The sequence below is a fragment of the Phyllobates terribilis genome, unplaced genomic scaffold (assembly GCF_046119375.1).
Source record: "Phyllobates terribilis strain yellow unplaced genomic scaffold, ASM4611937v1 Scaffold_12__6_contigs__length_324123572, whole genome shotgun sequence".
Lineage (NCBI taxonomy): Eukaryota > Metazoa > Chordata > Amphibia > Anura > Dendrobatidae > Phyllobates > Phyllobates terribilis.
Window position 1 is genome coordinate 16,213,200 of NW_027362772.1, and position 20,876 is coordinate 16,234,075.

At 36.9% G+C, this 20,876-nt stretch overlaps 1 protein-coding gene across 5 annotated transcripts in view; it reads left to right on the forward strand.

The window, feature by feature from the left end:
- Positions 1 to 20,876, forward strand: part of ARHGAP33 (Rho GTPase activating protein 33) — a 101,465-nt gene that overhangs the window by 53,366 nt on the left and 27,223 nt on the right. For 4 of the 5 annotated variants that reach the window (XR_012252391.1, XM_073655585.1, XM_073655586.1 and 1 more), the window contains 8 exons: positions 745 to 801; positions 927 to 1,076; positions 1,220 to 1,322; positions 7,707 to 7,851; positions 7,985 to 8,067; positions 8,175 to 8,282; positions 8,504 to 8,634; positions 10,749 to 10,926. Coding sequence is in view for 4 of the 5 variants with exons in the window: in XM_073655585.1 (XP_073511686.1) it covers positions 745 to 801; positions 927 to 1,076; positions 1,220 to 1,322; positions 7,707 to 7,851; positions 7,985 to 8,067; positions 8,175 to 8,282; positions 8,504 to 8,634; positions 10,749 to 10,926 (955 nt within the window). In the remaining variant the exon portion in view is untranslated. The remainder of the gene's footprint in view (positions 1 to 744; positions 802 to 926; positions 1,077 to 1,219; positions 1,323 to 7,706; positions 7,852 to 7,984; positions 8,068 to 8,174; positions 8,283 to 8,503; positions 8,635 to 10,748; positions 10,927 to 20,876) is intronic. The other variant, XM_073655588.1, reaches the window with a different exon arrangement.

Below are 20,876 nucleotides of genomic sequence, written 5' to 3' on the forward strand. Positions count from 1 at the left end.
TGTCTCTGCTCCGAGCCCATTGATGTAATCACCCCTCATACACCGTAGGCTTTCTGCAGGGCTGTGTGTGCGGCCAATGTGGCCAGTGGCTCCTTGTGGCTCAATGTTGTATCCGCTCAGTGATCTCTTCAATTTCTGTATACATTACGGATCAGGTTCCTCGTCGCTGACCATCACTTGCCTTTCTCTAGATCGGAAGACCCCGACTAGAGACAGAGCCGAATCCCCCCCATCCCACTACACCATGACTGCGATTTCCATGTGGTGGAGGATCATGGTGATTGTGGAGGAGAATCCCCCCACTCCCACCTGTATAACCAGTCCTACCATGCCAATGGTCTATCTTTTTGCTTTTTCCAAAGGCCAAAAATATCCATTTTCAGAGGGTCCTTTTAAGTTAGGCCATTCTGAGGATACCCCAATAATTCAGGCTAAGCGAATAGGACGACATCTCCTGTGCATTGGCTTGGTCCTATGGACGGGCCACACATATATATTTGTATACGGCGTAGTCTAGATATTACCCATACATGCACCCCATTTTGCATTTTATCTCATGTATAAGGGTCCATACTCGTACCAGGGACCCTGTATTCCTGCAGTGATGGCAGCGGTCTCTTCCGTGTGTGAGCTCTCTCTCTTGCGCTCTCTCCTCATCCACAGCGCTCTCGTCCTGCAGGCTTGTGTGTGCGGCTTTGGCTCCGCTGTCTTGTACCTTTTTGTTACCTGTCTGTCTGTTCACAGAAGGTGATATAAAGTTGTCCATCACATCTCCGCATGGTTCCAACTATCCCAGACCAGGTGAGATACCGAACCCCCGCGTCTACGACACTGGCATTTCACACGCTCCATCTGTCAATCATCTTCCCACCGCTTCTCCGTTCACCGCCGCTGGTTCCGCTCACGACTTCTCCTCTGCTCTGCAGTGTGTCGTCGCCATGGAAAGCTGGCGGGATTACTGCGCAGCTTTATGGCGTCCAGACCGAGCAAGCAACGCCTGCGACAGCGCGGGATACTCCGGGAGAGGGTGTTTGGGACCGACCTGGGGGAACATCTGCTGGATTCTGGGGAAGAAGGTAAGACATGGCCTCCTAAAGCTAGAAGTGCACCATCATCGGTGCCGCACGTGGAGGTGCAAGGCCAGGTGTATAGAAAGGTATTGCGTCCAATGTAGTTGTCCATTTATCTACTTCTCCTAATCTTTCTTCTTTTTGTGCAGTCCCCAGAGTCTTGGTCTCCTGTGCTCAATTCATAGAAAAATTTGGAGTAGTGGATGGGATTTATCGTCTGTCAGGCGTCTCCTCCAACATCCAGAAACTCCGGTAAGTCCTGTGGATGTGCGAATTGTCCTCCTTGTACTGTTTCCTCCTTCTGGATGACTACAGGCCAGGATACTTATTTTTCCAGATATCGAGCTCCAGAGGCTGCAGGATTATGTGGACTTTTCAGATTAGACTCCAGATGTGTCCCAGTTTTTTAGATTATATTTTGCCCAGTGACTTTTTACCAACAGTGCTGACATTCACCATTAATAATACCAAGAAGCATGACTGCTGCATAAACATAATTACATAAAATAGATTTTACTCAAATTATATATAGAAGTCACATAATTAGTACATTGCGTCCACTTGGGTGTGATTTCTCCTCAGTATAACTACAGCTGTTCTATGAAGGCCTCAGAGGTTTGTGTGAGAACATTAGGGATCAAACAGCATCAAGAAAACCAAGGAGCCCACCAGACAGGTCAAGGATAAAGCTGAAAACCATGGAGCCCACCAGACAGGTCAAGGATAAAGCTGAAAACCATGGAGCCCACCAGACAGGTCAAGGATAAAGCTGAAAACCAAGGAGCCTACCAGACAGGTCAGGGATAAAGCTGAAAACCAAGGAGCCCACCAGACATGTAAGGGATAAAGCTGAAAACCAAGGAGCCCACCAGACAAGTCAGGGATAAAGCTGAAAACCAAGGAGCCCACCAGACAAGTCAGGGAGGGATAAAGCTGAAAACCAAGGAGCCCACTAGACAGGTCAGGGATAAAGTTGTGGAAAAGAGTAAAGCATGGTTAGGTTATAAAACAATTATCCCAAGCTCTGAACATCTCACGGAGCGGAGCACTGTTCAATCCATAACCCAAAAATGGAAGGTGTATGGCACAACTGCAAACCTACCAAGACATGGCCGTCCATCTAAACTGACATCCCAAGCAAGGAGAGCACTTATGAAAGAAGCCACCAAGAGGCCCATGGTCACTGGAGGAGCAGCAGAGATTCACAGCTCAGGGGGGAGAATCTGTCCACAAGATAACTATTACACCACATTCACACGTTCAGTATTTGGTCGGCATTTTACATCAGTATTTGTAAGCCAAAACTAGGAGTGGGTGATAAATACAGACATGGTGACGTGTTTCCATTATATTTTCCTTTGATTGTTCCACTTCTGATTTTGGCTTACAAATACTGATGTAAAATACTGACCAAATACTCAACGTGTGAACATGGCCTTAGTCGTATACTCCACAAATTTGGCCTTTATGGAAGAGTGGCAAGAAGGAAGCCATTTTTGAAAGTAAGCCATAAGAAGTCCTGTTTACAGTTTGCAAAAAGCCATGTAGAGGACACAGCAAACATGTAAGGAAGGGGCTCTGGTCATATGAGACAAAGGAGAACTTTTTAGGCTAAATGCAAAACATGATGTGTGGCAGAAAATTAACACTGCACATCACCCTGAAAACACTATCCCCACCATCACACATGGTGGAGGCAGCATCCTGCTGTGGGGAGACTTTTCTTCAGCAGGGGCAGGGAAGCTGGTCAGAGGTGATGGGAAGATGGATGGAGCTAAATACAGGGCAATCCTGGAGGAAAACCTGTTAGAGGCTGCAGAAGACTTGAGACTGGGCTTAAGTTCACCTTCCAGCAGCACGACGACCCCCAACATCCTGCCAGAGCTACAATGGAGGGTTTAGATCAGCGCATATTCCCGTGTGTGAACGGCGCAGTCACAGTCCAGACCCAAATCCCAGAGAATCTGTGACAAGACGTGAAAATCGCTGATCACAGATGTCTTCATCTGATTTCACTGAGGGAGAGCAAGTGCGCAAAGAAGACGGGGCAAAATGTCACCTCTAGATGTGCAAAGCTGGAGAGACAGACCCCAAAAGACTGCAGCAGAGAAATGTGGGAGAGACAGACCCCAAAAGACTGCAGAGAACGGTGGAGAGAAAGACCCCAAAAGACTGCAGCGAGAGGTGGGAGAGACAGACCCCAAAAGACTGCAGTGAGAGGTGGGAGAGACAGACCCCAAAAGGCTGCTGAGAAAAGTGGAGAAACAGACCCCAAAAGACTGCAGTGAGAGGTGAGAACCCCAAAAGACTGCAGCATTAATTACAGGGAAAGGTGGTCCTACAAAATATTGCCCAGGGGCCGAATACTAATACACGGCACAATTATCAGATATATTTTTTAAATAATTAGAAAACATTATATAATTTCCTTTACACGTCACAAATACTTGAAACTTTGTGCTGGTATCACATAAAATCCCAATAAAATCCATTTAAGTGTTTGAGTGTAATGGAAAAAACTGTGGAAAAGTTCAGAGGGTATGAATACTTTTTCAAGGCAAAATGTGTGTACGTACAGTGGTGTGGAAAATTGTTGCCCCCTTCCTGATTTCTTATTCTTTTGCATGTTTGTCACTTAAATGTTTCAGATCACAAAACAAATGTAAATATTAGACAAAGATAACACAAGTAATCACAAAATGCAGTTTATGAATGAAGGACTTTATTATTAAGGGAAAAAGAAATCCAAACATACAGGGTCCTGTGTGATAAAGCGATTGCCCCCCTTCTTAATTTATGTTTTAACTGTGGTTTAGCACATCTTTGGGAAGCTGAGTACAATTTCCCTAGCCACACACGGGCCTGATTACTGCCACACCTGTTCTCAATCAAGAAATCAGTTAAATAGGACCTGCCTGACAAAGTGAAGCAGACCAAAAGATCCTCAAAAGCTAGACATCATGCTGCGATCCAAAGAAATTCAAGAACAAATAAGAAACAAAGTAATTGAGATATATCAATCTGGAAAAGGTTGTAGAGACATTTCTAAAGTTTTGGGACTCCAGTGAACCTCCGTGAGAGCCATAATCCATAAATGGTAAAAACATGGATCAGTGGTGAACCTTCCCAGGAGTGGCCGGCCGACCAAAATTACCCCAAGAGCGCAGCAACAACTCATCCTAGAGGTCACAAAAGACCCCACAACAACATCCAAAGAACTGCAAGCCTCAGTTGCCTCAGTTAAGGTCAGTGTTCATGACTCCACCATAAAAAAGAGACTGGGCAAAAATGGCAGCATGGCAGAGTTCCAAGACGAAAATCACTGCTGAGCAAAAAACATAAGGGCTCGTCTCAGTTTTGGCAGAAAATATCTTCATGATCGCCAAGACATATGGGAGAATACTCTGTGGACTGAAGCGACAAAAGTTGAACTTTTTGGAAGGTGTATGTCCCATTACATCTGGCGTAGAAGTAACACAGCATTTCAGAAAAGGATCATCATACCAACAGTAAAATATGGTGGTGGTAATGTGATGGTCTGGGGCTGTTTTGCTGCTTCAGGATCTGGAAGACTTGCTGTGGTGCATGTGTTGAGGGAGGGCACCAACGTCCCTTCACGGTTGACCAAGTGAGTGTCAAATTATTATATTGATTGCGCAATCCACAGAAAACCAAACGGAGACAGTGCTCTGTATGGGAGGATTCAGAGAATCTCTAATCTAATTTATTTCTACTTAGCATTTTATATTGTTTTAAGTATATCAATGGCCAATCACCTACAGCCTTACTACAGACTTGAACCAATGTTAGTACAATTATTACGGAAATACACATATGGTCATATTATTGTTAGTTCGGTGCATGATGGAAATTTACAAGGTTACCCATCCCGGCTCAGACTAGCTAGATAACAGGAGCAGGGTGTCTCATCGAATGTTCCTGAGAGAAAAGGTTAGTGTGGGAAAGTTGCTTGTGAATCAAGAGGAAAGAAGGAAAGAATGTATGTTATGCAAAGAGTAAAATAACATGATTTTAAAGCAAGCAGACAAAATGGAGTTGCTATAGCATGAGTATCAATATGTCCTTTACACATGGAACCATGAATTCTGCTGTCTACCAAAAAATTCTGAACAAGAATATCCGGCCATCTGTTCACGACCTCAAGATGAAGTGCACTTGGGTTATGCAGCAGGACAATGATCCAAAACACACCAGCAAGTCTACCTCTGAATGACTTAAGAAAAGCACAATTAATACTTTGGAGTGGCCTATTCAAAGTCCTGACCTTAATCCGATTGAGATGCTGTGGCCAGACCTTAAAAAGGCGGTTCATGCTCGGAAACCCTCCAATGTGGCTGAAGTACAACAATTCTGCCAAGATGAGCGGCCAAAATTCCTCCAGAGAGTTGTAAAGACTCATTGCCAGTTATCGCAAACACTTGACACCAGACTTCTGCACAACACAACTGATGGTCCCAACCCCATTTATAAGGCAAGAAATCCCACTTATTAAACCTGACAGGGCACACCTGTGAAGTGAAACCATTTCCGGTGACTACCTCTTGAAGCTCATCAAGAGAATGCCAAGAGTGTGCAAAGCAGTCATCAAAGCAAAAGGTGGCTACTTTGAAGAACCTAGAATATAAGACATATTTTCAGTTGTTTCACACTTTTTGGTTAAGTATATAATTCCACATGTGTTAATTCATAGTTTTGATGCCTTCAGTGTGAATGTGCAATTTTCATAGTCATGAAAATACAGAAAACTCTTTAAATGAGAAAGTGTGTCCAAACTTTTGGTCTGTACTGTACAACAATATAACTACTATAATACAGCCCCCTATGTACAAGAATATAACTACTATAATACTGCTCCTATGTACAAGAATATAACTACTATAATACTGCCCCTATGTACAGGAATATAACTACTATAATACTGCCCCCTATGTACAAGAATATAACTACTATAATACTGCCCCCTGTGTACAAGAATATAACTACTATAATACTGCCCCTATGTACAAGAATATAACTACTATAATACTGCTCCTATGTACAAGAATATAACTACTATAATACTGCCCCTATGTACAGGAATATAACTACTATAATACTGCCCCCTATGTACAAGAATATAACTACTATAATACTGCTCCTATGTACAAGAATATAACTACTATAATACTGCCCCCTGTGTACAAGAATATAACTACTATAATACAGCCCCCTATGTACAAGAATATAACTACTATAATACTGCTCCTATGTACAAGAATATAACTACTATAATACTGCCCCTATGTACAGGAATATAACTACTATAATACTGCCCCCTATGTACAAGAATATAACTACTATAATACTGCCCCGTGTACAAGAATATAACTACTATAATACTGCTCCTATGTACAAGAATATAACTACTATAATACTGCCCCTATGTACAGGAATATAACTACTATAATACTGCCCCCTATGTACAAGAATATAACTACTATAATACAGCCCCTATGTACAAGAATGTAACTACTATAATACTGCCCCCTATGTACAAGAATATAACTACTATAATACTGCCCCTATGTACAAGAATATAACTACTATAATACTGCCCCTATGTACAGGAATATAACTACTATAATACTGCTCCTATGTACAAGAATATAACTACTATAATACTGCCCTCTATGTACAAGAATATAACTACTATAATACTGCCCCTATGTACAAGAATATAACTACTATAATACTGCTCCTATGTACAAGAATATAACTACTATAATACTGCCCCCTATGTACAAGAATATAACTACTATAATACTGCCCCCTATGTATAAGAATATAACTACTATAATACTGCTCCTATGTACAAGAATATAACTACTATAATACTGCTCCTATGTACAAGAATATAACTACTATAATACTGCTCCTATGTACAAGAATATAGCTACTATAATACTGCCCCCTATGTACAAGAATATAACTACTATAATACTGCCCCCTATGTACAAGAATATAACTACTATAATACTGCCCCTATGTACAAGAATATAACTACTATAATACTGCCCCTATGTACAAGAATATAACTACTATAATACTGCTCCTATGTATAAGAATATAACTACTATAATACTGCTCCCTATGTATAAGAATATAACTACTATAATACTGCCCCCTATGTAGAAGAATATAACTACTATAATACTGCTCCTATGTATAAGAATATAACTACTATAATACTGCTCCCTATGTATAAGAATATAACTACTATAATACTGCTCCTATGTACAAGAATATAACTACTATAATACTGCTCCTATGTACAAGAATATAACTACTATAATACTGCCCCTATGTACAAGAATATATCTACTATAATACTGCCCCTATCTACAAGAATATAACTACTATAATACTGCTCCTATGTACAAGAATATAACTACTATAATACTGCCCCCTATGTACAAGAATATAACTACTATAATACTGCCCCCTATGTACAAGAATATAACTACTATAATACTGCCCCCTATGTACAAGAATATAACTACTATAATACTGCCCCCTATGTGCAGAGTGTGCTGTAATGTTACTCTGACTGCTGTCACTTTTCCCGTCTCTCTCCAGACACGAGTTTGATAGTGAGCGGATCCCGGATCTCTCTCGGGATACATATCTGCAGGACGTGCACTGTGTTAGTTCTCTGTGTAAACTTTACTTCCGTGAGCTCCCGAACCCTCTGCTGACGTATCGACTGTATCATCCCTTCACTGTGAGTAGACCTTGTAGTGATATCGGGGGTCCTGGCTACATTGGATTGTCCGTCCCCTCATTACTACATCGTGCTGTACTGAATATCATAGTGTCATCTGTGATGAACTGTTGCACTTTGTTGCCTCCATTAGGAAGCAATGTCCGCCACCGCCGAGGAAGAGAAGCTCATTCGTGTCCATGACCTCATCCAGCAGCTTCCACCTCCACACTACAGGTAGCGCCATATTGGAAAGTGATGGGTTAAGTGTGCGGCTTCTGATGTAAGGCTCTGATGTTACTGTGAGTATATCTGTATTTTTATCTCTACCTCGTTCCCCACAGGACCCTTGAGTACCTGATGAAGCATCTGTCCTGTCTAAGCACGCACAGCGACCGCACCGGCATGCACGCACGGAACCTCGCCATTATCTGGGCTCCTAACCTTCTTCGGTGAGTCAGACATACCCCACTAGCATCCTTCTGAGGTTAAAGACCGTGATGGGGAATGTAGTACAGTGTGGCTTTCACGTAGTAGGCTTAGGTACAGCAACTTAGACAGTATTACACATGAAATGGTTAGATACACGGAAATTTAGAACATTTAATGCTTGTACCATCAAATTAAATTTTATCTAATTTCAGCGAGATATTGTATCTCTCTTGCTCTTCAGGTCCCGGGATATGGAGTCTGTTGGAACACCAGGGGCTGATGCTTTCCGGGAGGTCCGAGTACAATCTGTGCTGGTGGAATTCCTGCTGTGTAATGTGGAGACTCTCTTTAGTGACACATTTACTTCAATTGGTAAGACATTTACCTGCCTCCATTCGCACTGTGCCTCAGCTGCTACCCTCTTCTTTTCTTGCATGTGACTTCAGTCTCTTTTACTGACTCTGCTATCTCTCCACCCCTCTGAAGAGAACCTATAAGTGATGATCTAGTTGCTGAGTATGTCTTAGTATTAATGCATTGTATAAACTTGTATTCGATAAATTTCTGTAATGGCAATTTCCATTAAACTAGAAAGAATTAGGAACAGTAATGGGCACGGTCACCACCCCACACTGCCTTGAAAAGTCTTACTTTGGACACTCTGACCTGCAGCCTTTCTGATGATACTCTCTTAAGCTGCTCATGTGCCATGTGTGTTTCAGGCGGCACACTCTAAAATCCTCTGTACTATTTGCTTTCTGTAGCTAAAAGACAGGTGCTCCTAATTTTTTTTCTCGCCTATCATGCAGCACCAGCTTTTGCCAACCTTTCTCCTGAGCTGATTTTCTCTTCTTGCAACCTTCTACGCCTTGGCAGCGCTTCAATTAGAAAATTAGAATTGGCCGCTAAGGTTTAGTACTTAAATCCATTTCTGTCTACTTTTGTATTTCCCTTTTTTTTCTCTTTACCAACCTCTTACTACCAGCAAAACAGTCCAGCCTTCGTCGAGCTTCTTGCACGTCCGTAAAGATTCACCTGTTAACCTTAGCCGAAGCTTGGTGCCAGGCCAAGAAGAAGACAGGCCCTTCTGAGATACCCCCAGATGGAATTAGAGAAAAATCAGAGACAGAGCTCAAGACTGACACCTAGTGGTAGAACTCAGAACTGACATGGATGCTTTTTATTTTATTTTATTTTTTTTTTTTTTAGCAAAACAGAGGCCGAAGCCTCAATGTGTTTTATAAGTTTCACCTTTTTGCTGATCCCTTGGGACTACATTGCAATGGCGCTGGAAGCTTTTATATAAGGGTTTATAAAAAAAAAATGTATTAAAAATGTGAAATTAACTTATTATTAGGCTTAACAATTGCTGATACAGATGATTTTGCCATATATTTGTGAATGATGACCGACACGACAGCCTCAATAAACATGTTTTCTATTGACCTGATTTTATACTTCGGTTTTTTATTTTACTCTTTTAAGTTCTCACTTGTAACTTTTCTCTGTTGTATTACACCTGTTATGTTGTTTTTTCCTTTACTTTGTACTTTTTTTTTCTACTTACAACTATTTCATGCTCCTGTCCCTGCCAATATTTCACAATAGTGCCTTTTAAGAGGGTTTGAGATGTGTCCATGACATTTTTGTACAAAGCCCCACCTTTAAACATCGGACACACCTCCATTATGGCATCCATAGTTTTTTTTTTTTTTAGCAGTACCAGACAAAGGATGTATCCTCAAAATGAGTGCCCCACCCCCAATCTACAGTGAAAAAATTGGAAGAAGTACTGAAGATATGTAATAGATTGTGATACATTATAGCCATGGAAGTGGAATGTCACTTTAAGGAGGATCTGTCATCAAGTCCAATGTGATCAGTTTTTGCTCCTATTTTAATCCCACTATTCCCCGTGTATTTCCTTTTCTTAAATCCGCCATTCGGTTCCTGAGATATGGGCCTTTTAATTTAGTCCTAGTCTTTATGGTCTTTACCATGGGGGCGTTACTCACAAAGCAATTATGTAGAGCAACAAAAAGACACGCCCCCGAGGAACCTGTCAGCCACGCCCCCTTGTAAAGACCATAGAAATCAGCAGTGAATAAAAAGGTCCACATCTCTGGAACCCTATGGCGGATTAAAAAAAAAAAAAAAAGAAATACCCAAGGGAGAAACGGGAATAATATTAAAGCAAAAACTGGCCTATTTTGACCTGACAACAAAGTCTTCTATAAATAAGTAACACTTTTTTATGCATAGATACTATAGAGACTATGTCTGCCAGAAGTAATAGATTAAAGGTAAAATCCATCCAAAAATAATCCTACATGAACCCCTTTCTAACTTCTAATTGAAATCTTTGACACAACTTTCTAAGCAGAGCTCCAGTGATTTTATTGGTCCTTTATTTAGATTGTTGGGTAAAGATTTCCATTGGGCGGCAACAAAGCTTTAAAATCTATCATTTTCTTCTGTCCTTACAGGTCGCTGTGGACCAATAAGACCTCGCTCTCTGATGGGTGGTTGTCCATCAGGTCGCCTTGTAAGTCTGCAGGAGGCTCAGGCACGGAATCAGAGTCAAAGGGAGGCAGCGGAGAAACTGGGAGCGGAAAAAATCTCACCCAACAAACAGGAGAGGGTGATAGAGAGCAGTGATGAAAGGTAATACATAGGCCCCTATGTACGAGAATATAGCTACTGAAATACTGCCCCTGTATATAAGAATATAACTACTATAATACTGCCCCCTATGTACAAGAATATAACTACTATAATACTGCTCCTATGTACAAGAATATAACTACTATAATACAGCCACTATGTACAAGAATATAACTACTATAATACTGCTCCTATGTACAAGAATATAACTACTATAATACTGCCCCCTATCTACAAGAATATAACTACTATAATACTGCTCCTATGTACAAGAATATAACTACTATAATACTGCCACTATGTACAAGAATATAACTACTATAATAATGCCCCTATGTACAGGAATATAACTACTATAATACTGCCCCCTATGTACAAGAATATAACTACTATAATACTGCCCCCTATGTACAAGAATATAACTACTATAATACTGCCCCCTATCTACAAGAATATAACTACTATAATACTGCCCCTAATTACAAGAATATAACTACTATAATACTGCCCCCTATGTACAAGAATATAACTACTATAATACTGCTCCCTATGTACAAGAATATAACTACTATAATACTGCCCCCTATGTACAAGAATATAACTACTATAATACTGCCCCTATGTATAAGAATATATCTACTATAATACTGCCCCTATGTACAAGAATATAACTACTATAATACTGCTCCTATGTACAAGTATATAACTACTATAATACTGCTCCTATCTACAAGAATATAACTACTATAATACTGCCCCTATGTGCAAGAATATATCTACTATAATACTGCCCCTATGTACAAGAATATAACTACTATAATACTGCTCCTATGTACAAGAATATAACTACTATAATACTGCCCCTATGTACAAGAATATAACTACTATAATACTGCCCCTATGTACAAGAATATATCTACTATAATACTGCTCCTATGTACAAGAATATAACTACTATAATACTGCCCCTATGTGCAAGAATATAACTACTATAATACTGCTCCTATGTACAGGAATATAACTACTATAATACAGCTCCTATGTACAAGAATATAACTACTATAATACTGCCCCTATGTACAAGAATATAACTACTATAATACTGCTCCTATGTACAAGAATATAACTACTATAATACTGCCCCTATGTACAAGAATATATCTACTATAATACTGCTCCTATGTACAAGAATATAACTACTATAATACTGCTCCCTATGTGCAAGAATATAACTACTATAATACTGCTCCTATGTACAATAATATAACTACTTTAATACTGTCCCTGTATATAAGAATATAACTACTATAATACTGCCCCTATCTACAAGAATATAACTACTATAATACTGCCCACTATGTACAAGAATATAACTACTATAATACTGCCCCTATGTACAAGAATATAACTACTATAATACTGCCCCTGTATATAAGAATATAACTTCTATAATACTGCCCCTATGTACAAGAATATAACTACTATAATACTGCCCCTATGTACAAGAATATAACTACTATAATACTGCTCCCTATATACAAGAATATAACTACTATAATACTGCTCCTATGTACAAGAATATAACTACTATAATACTGCTCCTATGTACAAGAATATAACTCCTATAATACTGCCCCTATGTACAAGAATATAACTCCTATAATACTGCCCCTATATACAAGAATATAACTACTATAATACTGCCCCTATGTACAAGAATATAGCTACTATAATACTACTCCCTATGTACAAGAATATAACTACTATAATACTGCTCCTATGTACAAGAATATAACTACTATAATACTGCTCCTATATACAAGAATATAACTACTATAATACTGCCCCTATGTACAAGAATATAGCTACTATAATACTGCTCCCTATGTACAAGAATATAACTACTATAATACTGCCCCTATATACAAGAATATAACTACTATAATACTGCCCCTATGTACAAGAATATAGCTACTATAATACTGCTCCCTATGTACAAGAATATAACTACTATAATACTGCTCCTATGTACAAGAATATAACTACTATAATACTGCTCCTATGTACAAGAATATAACTACTATAATACTGCCCCCTATGTACAAGAATATATCTACTACAATACTGCTCCTATGTACAAGAATATACCTACTATAATACTGCCCCATATGTACAAGAATATAGCTACTATAATACTGCCCCCTATGTAAAAAAATATAACTACTATAATACTGCTCCTATGTACAAGAATATAACTACTATAATACTGCCCCTATGTACAGGGATATAACTACTATAATACTGCCCCCTATGTACAGGAATATAACTACTATAATACTGCCCCCTATGTATAAGAATATAACTACTATAATACTGCCCCTATATACAAGAATATAACTACTATAATACTGCTCCTATGTACAAGAATATAACTACTATAATACTGCTCCTATGTACAAGAATATAACTACTATAATACTGCCCCCTATGTACAAGAATATATCTACTACAATACTGCTCCTATGTACAAGAATATACCTACTATAATACTGCCCCATATGTACAAGAATATAGCTACTATAATACTGCCCCCTATGTAAAAAAATATAACTACTATAATACTGCTCCTATGTACAAGAATATAACTACTATAATACTGCCCCTATGTACAGGGATATAACTACTATAATACTGCCCCCTATGTACAGGAATATAACTACTATAATACTGCCCCCTATGTATAAGAATATAACTACTATAATACTGCCCCTATATACAAGAATATAACTACTATAATACTGCTCCTATGTACAAGAATATAACTACTATAATACTGCCCCCTATGTACCAGAATATAACTACTATAATACTGCTCCTCAGTACAAGAATATAACTACTATAATACTGCCCCTATGTACAAGAATATAACTACTATAATACTGATCCCTTTGTACAAGAATATAACTACTATAATACTACTCCTATGTACAAGAATATAACTACTATAATACTACTCCTATGTACAAGAATATAACTACTATAATACTGCTCCCTATGTACAAGAATATAACTACTATAATACTGCCCCCTATGTACAAGAATATAACTACTATAATACTGCCCCTATGTACAAGAATGTAACTACTATAATACTGCTCCTATGTACATGAATATAATCACTATAATGCTGCCCCTTTGTACAAGAATATAACTACTATAATACTGCCCCTATGTACAAGAATATAACTACTATAATACTGCTCCCTATGTACAAGAATATAACTACTATAATACTGCCCCCTATGTACAAGAATATAACTACTATAATACTGCTCCTATGTACATGAATATAATCACTATAATACTGCCCCTTTGTACAAGAATATAACTACTATAATACTGTCCCCTATGTACAAGAATATAACTACTATAATACTGCCCCTATGTACAAGAATATAACTACTATAATACTGCTCCTCAGTACAAGAATATAACTACTATAATACTGACCCCTATATACAAGAATATAACTACTATAATACTGCCTCCTATGTATAAGAATATAACTACTATAATACTGACCCCTATGTACAAGAATATAACTACTATAATACTGCCCCTATGTATAAGAATATAACTACTATAATACTGCCCCCTATGTACAAGAATATAACTACTATAATACTGACCCCTATGTACAGGAATATAACTACTATAATACTGCTCCTATGTACAAGAATATAACTACTTTAATACTGCCCCCTATGTACTAGAATATACCTACTATAATACTGCTCTTATGTACAAGAATATAACTACTATAATACTGCCCCTATGTCCAAGAATAAGAGGGTGGTCCAAAAGTAGGTGGACAGAAAGTGTAATAAGGCTATGAAGGGGGAGATTTATCAAGCATGGTGTAAAGTGAAACTGGCTCAGTTGCCATTAGCAACCAATCAGATTCCACTTTTCATTCCTCACAGACTCTTTGGAAAATGAAAGGTGGAATCTGATTGGTTGCTAAGGGCAACTTAGCCAGTTTCACAGATCTAGTTTTCACAGATAGATCTCCCCCAAATGTTTTCTTTTCAGATAATTCAGATAATACATAATGGCAAATAATTTAAATACAGATCAAAGAAAATTGATTTTAACAGAGTATTGGAAATCTCAAAATGCTGAAACCGTTAGAGCAAATTGGGTTGAAACATTTGGTACTCAAGCCCCAAAGAGACAAACCATTTACCGCATTCGTGACAAATTCAATGCCACTGGCTCAATCCTTAATGCTCCAAAAACTGCTTGACCCAAAACAGTCTGTACAGAAGATAATAAACAACTTGTTGCTGAAAGATTTGTTCAGAGTCCAAAAAAGTCCACAGAAGAGCCTCGCTGGAATTGGAAATTTCACAAGCTTCTATCATGCGAATCCTGAAATCTATTGGGTGGAAAGCTTATCGTCCACGTCTAATTCATGGTTTATTGGAGGATGATCCAGACAGGCGGCTGCAATTTAGTGTTTGATAAATCTTCCCCTTCATAGCCTTATTACACTTTCTGTCCACCTACTTTTGGACCACCCTGTATAACTACTATAATACTGCTCTTATGTATAAGAATATAACTACTATAATACTGCCCCTATGTACAAGAATATAACTACTATAATACTGCTCCTATGTACAAGAATATAACTACTATAATATTGCTCCTATGTACAAGAATATAACTACTATAATACTGCTCCTATGTACAAGAATATAACTACTATAATACTGCCCCTATGTACAACAATATAACTAATATCATACTGCTCCTATGTGCAAGAATATAACTACTATAATACTGCTCTTATGTACAAAAATATAACTACTATAATACTGCTCCTATGTAGAAGAATATAACTACTATAATACTGCCCCTATGTACAAGAATATAACTACTATAATACAGCTCCTATGTACAAGAATATAACTACTATAATACTGCTCCTATGTGCAAGAATATAACTACTATAATACTGCCCCCTATGTACAGGAATATAACTACTATAATACTGCCCCTATGTACAAGAATATAACTACTATCATACTGCTCCTATGTGCAAAAATATAACTACTATAATACTGCTCTTATGTACAAGAATATAACTACTATAATACTGCTCCTATGTAGAAGAATATAACTACTATAATACTGCCCCTATGTACAAGAATATAACTACTATAATACTGCCCCTATGTAAAAGAATATAACTACTATAATACTGCTCCTATGTACAAGAATATAACTACTATAATACTGCTCCTATGTGCAAGAATATAACTACTATAATACTGCCCCCTATGTACAAGAATATAACTACTATAATACTGCCCCTATGTACAAGAATATAACTACTATCATACTGCTCCTATGTGCAAAAATATAACTACTATAATACTGCTCTTATGTACAAGAATATAACTACTATAATACTGCTCCTATGTAGAAGAATATAACTACTATAATACTGCCCCTATGTACAAGAATATAACTACTATAATACAGCTCCTATATACAAGAATATAACTACTATAATACTGCCCCTATGTACAAGAATATAGCTACTATAATACTGCTCCCTATGTACAAGAATATAACTACTATAATACTGCTCCTATGTACAAGAATATAACTACTATAATACTGCTCCTATGTACAAGAATATAACTACTATAATACTGCCCCCTATGTACAAGAATATAACTACTATAATACTGCTCCTATGTACAAGAATATAATTACTATAATACTGCTCCTATGTAGAAGAATATAACTACTATAATACTGCTCCTATGTACAAGAATATAATTACTATAATACTGCCCCCTATGTACAAGAATATAACTACTATAATACTGCTCCTATGTACAAGAATATAACTACTATAATACTGCTCCTATGTACAAGAATATAACTACTATAATACTGCCCCTATGTACAAGAATATAACTACTATCATACTGCTCCTATGTGCAAGAATATAACTACTATAATACTGCTCTTATGTACAAGAATATAACTACTATAATACTGCTACTATGTAGAAGAATATAACTACTATAATACTGCCCCTATGTACAAGAATATAACTACTATAATACTGCCCCCTATGTACAAGAAAATAACTACTTTAATACAGCTCCTATGTACAAGAATATAACTACTATAATACTGCTCTTATGTATAAGAATATAACTACTATAATACTGCCCCTATGTACAAGAATATAACTACTATCATACTGCTCCTATGTGCAAGAATATAACTACTATAATACTGCTCTTATGTATAAGAATATAACTACTATAATACTGCCCCTATGTACAAGAAAATACCTACTATAATACTGCTCCTATGTACAAGAATATAACTACTATAATACTGCTCCTATGTGCAAGAATATAACTACTATAATACTGCCCCTATGTACAAGAATATAACTACTATCATACTGCTCCTATGTGCAAAAATATAACTACTATAATACTGCTCTTATGTACAAGAATATAACTACTATAATACTGCTCCTATGTAGAAGAATATAACTACTATAATACTGCCCCTATGTACAAGAATATAACTACTATAATACTGCTCCTATGTACAAGAATATAACTACTATAATACAGCTCCTATATACAAGAATATAACTACTATAATACTGCCCCTATGTACAAGAATATAGCTACTATAATACTGCTCCCTATGTACAAGAATATAACTACTATAATACTGCTCCTATGTACAAGAATATAACTACTATAATACTGCTCCTATGTACAAGAATATAACTACTATAATACTGCCCCCTATGTACAAGAATATATCTACTATAATACTGCTCCCATGTACAAGAATATAGCTACTATAATACTGCCCCATATGTACAAGAATATAGCTACTATAATACTGCCCCCTATGTACAAGAATATAACTACTATAATACTGCTCCTATGTACAAGAATATAACTATTATAATACTGCCACCTATGTACAAGAATATAACTACTATAATACTGCCCCATATGTACAAGAATATAGCTACTATAATACTGCCCCCTATGTACAAGAATATAACTACTATAATACTGCCCCTATGTACAGGGATATAACTACTATAATACTGCCCCCTATGTACAGGAATATAACTACTATAATACTGCCCCCTATGTATAAGAATATAACTACTATAATACTGCCCCTATATACAAGAATATAACTACTATAATACTGCTCCTATGTACAAGAATATAACTACTATAATACTGCCCCCTATGTACCAGAATATAACTACTATAATACTGCTCCTCAGTACAAGAATATAACTACTATAATACTGCCCCTATGTACAAGAATATAACTACTATAATACTGATCCCTATGTACAAGAATATAACTACTATAATACTACTCCTATGTACAAGAATATAACTAATATAATACTGCTCCCTATGTACAAGAATATAACTACTATAATACTGCTCCCTATGTACAAGAATATAACTACTATAATACTGCCCCTATGTACAAGAATATAACTACTATAATACTGCTCCTATGTACATGAATATAATCACTATAATACTGCCCCTTTGTACAAGAATATAACTACTATAATACTGCCCCTATGTACAAGAATATAACTACTATAATACTGCTCCCTATGTACAAGAATATAACTACTATAATACTGCCCCCTATGTACAAGAATATAACTACTATAATACTGCTCCTATGTACATGAATATAATCACTATAATACTGCCCCTTTGTACAAGAATATAACTACTATAATACTGCTCCTATGTACAAGAATATAACTACTATAATACTGCTCCTCAGTACAAGAATATAACTACTATAATACTGACCCCTATATACAAGAATATAACTACTATAATTCTGCCCCCTATGTATAAGAATATAACTACTATAATACTGCTCCTATGTACAAGAATATAACTACTATAATACTGCCCCCTATGTATAAGAATATAACTACTATAATACTGCTCCTATGTACAAGAATATAACTACTATAATACTGCCCCCTATGTATAAGAATATAACTACTATAATACTGCTCCTATGTACAAGAATATAACTACTATAATTCTGCCCCCTATGTATAAGAATATAACTACTATAATACTGCTCCTATGTACAAGAATATAACTACTATAATACTGCCCCTATGTACAAGAATATAACTACTTTAATACTGCCCCCTATGTACTAGAATATACCTACTATAATACTGCTCCTATGTACAAGAAAACAACTACTATAATACTGCCCCTATGTCCAAGAATAAGAGGGTGGTCCAAAAGTAGGTGGACAGAAAGTGTAATAAGGCTATGAAGGGGGAGATTTATCAAGCATGGTGTAAAGTGAAACTGGCTCAGTTGCCATTAGCAACCAATCAGATTCCACTTTTCATTCCTCACAGACTCTTTGGAAAATGAAAGGTGGAATCTGATTGGTTGCTAAGGGCAACTTAGCCAGTTTCACAGATCTAGTTTTCACAGATAGATCTCCCCCAAATGTTTTCTTTTCAGATAATTCAGATAATACATAATGGCAAATAATTTAAATACAGATCAAAGAAAATTGATTTTAACAGAGTATTGGAAATCTCAAAATGCTGAAACCGTTAGAGCAAATTGGGTTGAAACATTTGGTACTCAAGCCCCAAAGAGACAAACCATTTACCGCATTCGTGACAAATTCAATGCCACTGGCTCAATCCTTAATGCTCCAAAAACTGCTCGACCCAAAACAGTCTGTACAGAAGATAATAAACAACTTGTTGCTGAAAGATTTGTTCAGAGTCCAAAAAAGTCCACAGAAGAGCCTCGCTGGAATTGGAAATTTCACGAGCTTCTATCATGCGAATCCTGAAATCTATTGGGTGGAAAGCTTATCGTCCACGTCTAATTCATGGTTTATTGGAGGATGATCCAGACAGGCGGCTGCAATTTAGTGTTTGATAAATCTTCCCCTTCATAGCCTTATTACACTTTCTGTCCACCTACTTTTGGACCACCCTGTATAACTACTATAATACTGCTCTTATGTATAAGAATATAACTATTATAATACTGCCCCTATGTACAAGAATATAACTACTATAATACTGCTCCTATGTACAAGAATATAACTACTATAATACTGCTCCTATGTACAAGAATATAACTACTATAATACTGCTCCTATGTACAAGAATATAACTACTATAATACTGCCCCTATGTACAAGAATATAACTACTATAATACTGCTCTTATGTACAAGAATATAACTACTATAATACTGCTCCTATGTGCAAAAATATAACTACTATAATACTGCCCCCTATGTACAAGAATATAACTACTATAATACTGCCCCTATGTACAAGAATATAACTACTATCATACTGCTCCTATGTGCAAAAATATAACTACTATAATACTGCTCTTATGTACAAGAATATAACTACTATAGTACTGCTCCTATGTAGAAGAATATAACTACTATAATACTGCCCCTATGTACAAGAATATAACTACTATAATACTGCTCCTATGTACAAGAATATAACTACTATAATACAGCTCCTATGTACAAGAATATAACTACTATAATATTGTTCCTATGTACAAGAATATAACTACTATAATACTGCTCCTATGTACAAGAATATAACTACTATAATACTGCCCCCTATGTACAAGAATATAACTACTATAATACTGCTCCTATATACAAGAATATAACTACTATAATACTGCCCCTATATACAAGAATATAACTACTATAATACTGCCCCCTATGTACAAGAATGTAACTACTATAATACTGCCCCTGTGTACAAGAATATAACTGCTATAATACTGCCCCTATGTACAAGAATATAACTACTAT